General features: G+C 37.3%; 2 protein-coding genes across 2 annotated transcripts; one reads left to right on the forward strand and one right to left on the reverse strand.

Moving 5' to 3' along the window:
* Positions 1–376: 376 nt before the first annotated feature.
* Positions 377–1,123, reverse strand: LOC112021209 (uncharacterized). Its single transcript, XM_024053775.2, has one exon. The coding sequence runs from the start codon at positions 1,121–1,123 to the stop codon at positions 377–379; it is 747 nt and encodes a 248-aa protein (XP_023909543.2).
* Positions 1,124–4,066: 2,943 nt separating this feature from the next.
* Positions 4,067–5,719, forward strand: LOC112009961 (probable galacturonosyltransferase-like 4). The gene has a single exon (XM_024042316.2). The coding sequence runs from the start codon at positions 4,144–4,146 to the stop codon at positions 5,191–5,193; it is 1,050 nt and encodes a 349-aa protein (XP_023898084.1). The 5' UTR covers positions 4,067–4,143; the 3' UTR covers positions 5,194–5,719.
* Positions 5,720–7,353: the final 1,634 nt, after the last annotated feature.

The raw sequence follows: 7,353 nt of genomic DNA on the forward strand, positions 1-7,353 counted from the left end.
CTTCTGCTTTTACTGTTTCAACATGTTCCTTGGCTGACCTTCTCGGCCTCTACTTCTTAGGAGGGAATGTGGGGTTTACGTTAAGTCTATGAACGATGAATTCGGGATCCATTTCGGGCACCTCGTATGGACTCCAAGTGAACACGTCCACATTCTGTACGAGGAGTAATAACATTTCTACCTTGTCCTCGTCCTTCAGGCCTTCTCCTATCTGGAAGTACTTGTCTACATCCGGCAACACCTTCACCTTCACCTCTTCTTGGCACACTCGGTCCCTTTCTCCTCTTGCAAATTTTGTAATTGCTATAAAGGAATCCCCAGTGACGGGCATTCCTGCTTGGCCTACTCCTTCTGGTCGGTTTGCTCTTTCTTCCAATTAACTATGGCGACTAAGCATTGTCTGGCTGCTTGCGACCTTTCTCGTACCACAATGATACCTTGATCGGTGGGGAACTTGCCTTTTATGTGCAGAGTGGATAGGACAACCCCCATTGCATAGATCCATGGCCTTCCTAGTATTGCCATGTATGGGGAGAAATCTGCCCCTCGGGACTACCACTTTACCGTTGAACCCGATCAACGGCGTACTATACTTCGAAAGATCCTCGTTCCTCAACCCGAGCCACTTGAATAGGTTCGGATACATAACGTCAACCCCGCTTCCCTGGTCTATCATTATTCTATTCACTATGAAGCCGTCTACCCGGGCCATGACTATCAATACGTCATCGTGCGGCTGAACCATTCCTTCCAAATCGCTATCGTCAAAAGCGATCGGCTCTCGGGTGGGTTTCATCTTCTTTCTGAGCAGCAGCACGTCCGAGCTTCCTTCCACTGATACCATGGTCAACACCTCTTTCTTCCCTACTGCAGTGAGGCCCTTCGGGGCAGCATGGATAACCTCAATTATCCCAATAGGGGGTGAAAAGGGATTCCTCCTCTGTGGAGTGCCTTGCCTTGTTCCTCGGTCCCCTGCATCCATCACAAACTCCTTTAAATGCCCAGCCTTGGACTGCTGCCCGAGATGATATCTCAACACTCGGCATTGCTTGGTGGTATGGCCCTTATCCTTGTGGTAAGTGCAGTACAAATTCTGATTCCTCCTAGACGGGTCGCCTCCCATCTTGTTCGGCCACCTAAAGTACGGGTCATGCTTAATCTTGTCTAAAATCCTATGCACTGGCTCCTTAAACGTTACATTCACCTCCTCTACCTATGCTTCTGGTTCCTGAATCCTCAAATTCCCTTGAATCCTAGATGGGTAGATGTTCTACCGAGGACGATTTATCGTGGGCGCTTTACCTTTGCTTTACAACCAGTCATCTTCCAGCCATTTGTATTCTTCGATGCACCTCATCAGCTGTCTCATGTCCTCGGGGGGTTTCTTAGTCAATGATTCCCTCAGTCTAAAGTCCTCGGGCAACCCCATTATGAAAGTGCTTGCAGCAATCTTTTCATTCCCTTCGCCGATCTCATTGTAAAGCTCCTTGTACCAGAGACTCTATGAGGTCCTATCTCTATTTTCTCTTCCTCTCCCTCTTTATTGCTCCTTTCTCCTTTCTCTCTATTACTGGTGAACTTTTTCCAACCCCCTTTTTTGCTCTAACTTCTCATATTTATTTCTCAAGGTCAGTGGAGAGGTCATGATTACTCCCATGGTTAGTGCAGGCAGGTCCAATACCCTTGATTATAAATGGGTGGTTAGGTGGGAGTGGAACGCAGTAAGAATGGCCTTGGAATTTGGTTCCCACTCCCGCAGAAATGTCCTGCTGCGACGCTCCTAGTTCTGCTGGGCACATTTGAGATGGGATATTTGGACGTTATCCTTCCCTCATTGCCCAGTTAAGGTCCCCCGAGCAAAGATTGAGTGATGAAGCCCAGGCTTGCAATTCGCGTGGGCCTAAGCTGGGATCCTGGGTAAAGGGAGATGGGGACCATGGGCCTCACTATCACGTTAGAGCTTAAGGCCCAAATGTGCCTAGGCATCACAAGTCCGTACCAGGACCATGGGCCTCGCTATTGTGTTAGAGCTTAGGGCCCAAATGTGCTCGGGCATCACAGGTCCGTACATATATATATATATATATATATATTACAATTTTATATTTGGGCCCCCTCTTTCAAAAAATTTAGGCCCTCTCTCCTGCAATTTCACATTGATTTTATTGTAATAGCATAAGGCTCCAAATTTGTCCAATTAGCCCCAAAATACACCCACATCAATCTATGTATTGTGCAAAAATACATTTGTGCTATAGTAAATGTGCAAATTTATACAATTATTGTAGCACAAATGTATTTGTAAATTTACACAATTATTATAGCACAAATGTATTTGTGTACAATGATACATAGAATAATGTGGGTGTATTTTGGGTTGATTGGGAAAATTTACACAATTGTAGTTGCTATAAAAATGAATGTTTTAGAAATCATTTAGATTGAGGACAATGGTTTTTGGTTGAGGAAGAGAGAGATTATTTGAGATAATAATAAAAAATTAATAAGGAAAAAGTATTATGATGAAATGTGGTGTACAATAAATAATAGTGAGTATATAAAATGAAAGGTAGGTTATTATGCTAAAATAGATAGAAATTTTTGCATGAGCTAATGCAAATGCTTTAATGTAGTAAGAACCAATGAGGTTTTGTGTTTTTATCTTTACTAGTAAATGATTGCATTATAATGTATTACGAAACAAAAATTTTGTGTATTTTTATTTGTTAATATTTTGTTCATACTAAATATATGCTTATTTGAAATTTCTTGATTTAGGAAGAGAGAGATTATTTGAGATAATAATAAAAAATTAATAAGGAAAAAGTATTATGATGAAATGTGGTGTACAATAAATAATAGTGAGTATATAAAATGAAAGGTAGGTTATTATGCTAAAATAGATAGAAATTTTTGCATGAGCTAATGCAAATGCTTTAATGTAGTAAGAACCAATGAGGTTTTGTGTTTTTATCTTTACTAGTAAATGATTGCATTATAATGTATTACGAAACAAAAATTTTGTGTATTTTTATTTGTTAATATTTTGTTCATACTAAATATATGCTTATTTGAAATTTCTTGATTTTTTTTTTTTTTTTAAACTTATACTCTAACCCCCCTAACTCAAAATCCCGAGTCCGTACCTGTTTAAAATCCATCACATTGCCTCACATTATGACAGGGCACAATATTTCAATAGAAACATGGTACATGTTTACTTCTAGAGCCTTCTCTTTTTCTTTTTCTTTTTCTTTTTCTTTTTTAAGGATTTACTTCTAGAACCTCAGTCAAAAGAATAAGAAAGGAGTCTCAGAGTGTATGCATGAGTTTTCTATTTATTAAGGAAATACAACAGTAAGTCAAGTGATATGAGTTAGCATTGGAATTTTTCATAAGTCAAACTGTTAACAATTTGACCATTTAATCATGTCTTAATTTTACCCAAAAAAAAAAGGAAAAAATAATTTAGCAAAACTAGTATATCTCCTACAATAGCTTTTTATTTTATTTTTTTCCCCCTTCCCCAAATGATAAAACCAAAAGGAACCAACATATTTTTTTTTACATGAAAGAAACCCTGTTTCTGGTGTTTACATGAACTTTCCCATGCATGCAGCACCTCCTTAAAATTTCTTCAACCATCAACGCGTTATTAAAATAGGGTTTCGTTAAATTCAATTTCCCTTTCCATGGAACTGAAAATACTCGTAAAAAAGCAAAAGGCAAATAACCCCTTATAGTTATTTTTTTCTCGTTTTAAAAAATGTTTCTAAACTATTAATGTATTTTTTTTAGTAATAATTTTAATTTATGGTAGTAGCCCCTAATAATTACTCTTAATCATATAGTAAAATACCAATTGAAGATATAAGGAATTTCACATGTTGAGTTAACTAGAACCTATTTCTAAACTGGTAATGTTAGTATTAAGAAACTCCGACCTTTTTTCTCTCCCCTCCAATATCTCCCTCCTCTTTCTCTCTCTTAACTTAACCATCAAATTGTCTACAATCTCTTCCTCAAGCTTCAACGCTTTCCAATATGGCTTCTTTTCTTAAATTTCATCTATGATTTAACCTTCCAAATCCCCAAAAAAAAAAAAGTTCGAAAAAAATACATAAAAACATTTCCGAAGGCAGGATGGCCTTGAGGAGCTCCTCCTCTCTCCCACTTCTACTCATTGGCCTCCTGTCAATCCTCCTCTACCACAACACCACCTCTCTCGCCATCCGCGTGGGCATTGTGATCAAACCCTCTCCCAACCTCCCTGTCTTCCGCGAAGCCCCGGCCTTTCGCAATGGAGACGAATGTGGTTCTGAAGACCAAGAACATATCCATGTAGCCATGACCCTTGATGCAAATTACATTCGTGGTACAATGGCTGCGGTTCTATCAATATTACAACACTCCACATGCCCTGAAAACCTCTCCTTCTATTTCCTCTCTGCACACTCTGAAGCTAATCTGTTTTCAGCAATTAAATCCACCTTTCCTTACCTAAACTTCAAGATATATAGGTTTGACTCCAACCTTGTTCATGGGAAAATTTCTAAGTCCATTAGGCAAGCTTTGGATCAGCCTCTAAATTATGCAAGAATTTACCTTGCTGATATTATTCCGTCCAATGTGGGACGGGTTATATATTTAGATTCTGACATTGTTGTGGTGGATGATATTGCAAAGCTATGGGATGTGGACATGGAAGATAAAGTTGTGGCTGCACCAGAATATTGCCATGCAAACTTCACACAGTATTTCACTGATGCTTTTTGGTCAGACGAAGAATTTTCAAAGACTTTTCATGGAAGAAATCCTTGTTATTTCAACACAGGAGTGATGGTGATGGATGTGGATAAATGGAGAAGAGGAGAGTATACACAGAAAGTTGAGGAATGGATGGCTGTGCAAAAGAACAAGAGGATATATCATTTGGGTTCTTTGCCACCTTTCTTGCTTGTTTTGGCTGGGAATATCAAGGCTGTTGATCATAGATGGAATCAACATGGGTTAGGTGGTGATAATTTTAAAGGGAAATGTAGGAACCTTCATCCTGGTCCTATTAGTCTCTTACATTGGAGTGGGAAAGGTAAGCCATGGTTGAGATTAGATTCTAGGAAGCCATGTACCATTGATCACCTTTGGAAACCGTATGATCTATACCGTTCATCTAAGCAGTCGTTAGAAGAATGACACAGAAGAAATTGAGATGGGTGAAGCAGTCATACAAGTACGTATAGATTTCACTGTTTTTTTTTTTTAATTCATTCTATAGTTTTGGGATGGAGGGTTTGAACCTTAGATGTTTCTGTTAACAACATTAGAATATGTCAAGTTTGAGTAACAAGGTTTCTATGCAATTGTTGTGTAGCAAAAAAAAAAAAAAAGAAACAAAACAAAGGAGGCTTTGTTCCAAAGAGGGGGACAGAGGGCTAACTAGGAGGGGGTGTTAGGTTTCTTTCTGGCTTTGGTGTTCTTACATGGGCTCATGTAAATGAAGTTAGTCCTTTGATGGCATAGAGAAGGGAGGATAGTTTCGATGTTTAATTAATTTTCATTCATACTTTTTGTTTTTTGTTTTTGGTTTTCATGCAACGCTAGGTTTGAGTGGTGGTTTTTCGGATATTGTAAACCATGATGAAGATTTGACAAAATGGTTATTTATGTAACAATTTTACAGCTAGAATACAAACACAAACAAAGATTGTTCATGAAAAGAGCTTCCTGGATCAGAAACGAACTTCTAACGGATCCCATTAATTAATTTTATGACTTTGGGATTATAAAAATAGTAAAAAGGCTAATTTGGTTTCAAATTTTTTTTTTTTTTTTGAAAATGGACATAAGTCCAGACTTCATTATGATTTGTACGTAAGAACCTTTAGACAACAGTAGCTTTTGACATGGAGAAGCTTGATTGTTTCTTTAGGACATAACTCTTGCACTTGCATAGTTGCATATAAAATTCAAGCTTTACAACTCAGGCTTTATATCTTTGCTTATGTTGCAGGATAAATATTAAGTGTAATAATTCCTTAAGTGTTTATACAAAAGTGATTAAATTTAATAATGTGATTATATTTGCCAATAAGCCACACAATTGAATTTAATTGTCGTTGATAGAAAATAACATCTTTTATATCTTTATTGATTAACACAACCACATGATTACATTTAACTAGTGGGGTGGAACTTGTGTCTAGTGGCTAGTGCCACTAGACACATTGCGATGCGGATACGTGTCCAAGATTGGACACATGTCCATATCCTAATGTGTCCACTGGCCACTGGACACAAGTCATACCCTAATCGGTGAACCTAAAAAATTGTACTTACCAAACTTGCAACTTTACTTTGAACAATGTTCAATTTATTAAGCATTAAACGATTTGCAAGTCGCTCAAAAAGCATGTACTAGCAAGTATTTAGCCTATAAAAGAGTGGGATTTCCAGGCACCAGGCCCTTCAATTGAGTTCCCACCATCATCACCACCACTGCACAAAGTTTCACCATTGATTGATTAACACAGTTTTACTGTCTTAAGTAACACAATTTCAAGGGAACAAATGAAATGCGGCCACTATCATATGTTACAGAGTACAAGGTATTAACTATGCTGTGAACTGAACTCAACAAACCAACCAACTCTAGGGAATTACAATGTTGGTAAAAGCGTCAAAGCTTCTCGCCTCTAAAGCTAGGTGTATTTAAAGCACACTTTAGGCATGCTTTTTTTGTACCTTTTTATTTTTCAAAAAAGTAAACCAAAACTTAATTGTAGCCATAGTATCTTAACACTATTTATATAAATCATTAATTTGGCATATAAAATTCAATGTTATGCTGGCCTACTACATAAGACCAATTTGGGACCGCAATCACTCCATAGTTCACCATTGATCTTATATTGGCTAATTCTTATAGATTTATACTTATTAAGTGATTAAATTATTAACTCAGACATGTAATTAGTCATTGCTCATTATAGTTACCTAAGATTTAAGAAAGGATATTGAAAAAAGTACTCATATTTATTATTTAGCTTAACCAACAAATTAAAATGACTTAACTTGCAATATTTGTGGTAAAATTGCAAAATGATGGGCTTCTATAACTTTCATATGAATTACAACAATTATTTTATATCAATTTACATGATTATTTGGTCACTTGATTGTTGTATTGTCCATTAATAATTATTTTCAAATTTATCAAACTATTTTTTTTTTTAAATGTGTGCTTCACACCAACCTGGTGCGCACTTGTGCCTTGTGCCTAGGCTCCAGGAGGCGTTTTCGCCTAACTGTGCCCAGCACTTTACCAACACTAAGGAGTTACTAATAGATTTCAAG

Source organism: Quercus suber, unplaced genomic scaffold (genome assembly GCF_002906115.3).
Source record: "Quercus suber isolate HL8 unplaced genomic scaffold, Cork oak 2.0 scaffold_474, whole genome shotgun sequence".
NCBI lineage: Eukaryota > Viridiplantae > Streptophyta > Magnoliopsida > Fagales > Fagaceae > Quercus > Quercus suber.

Bases quoted from the DNA above. Each gene is read 5' to 3' on its own strand.
- LOC112021209 (XM_024053775.2), bottom strand. From the start codon at position 1,123: ATGGGAGGCGACCCGTCTAGGAGGAATCAGAATTTGTACTGCACTTAC.
- LOC112009961 (XM_024042316.2), top strand. From the start codon at position 4,144: ATGGCCTTGAGGAGCTCCTCCTCTCTCCCACTTCTACTCATTGGCCTC.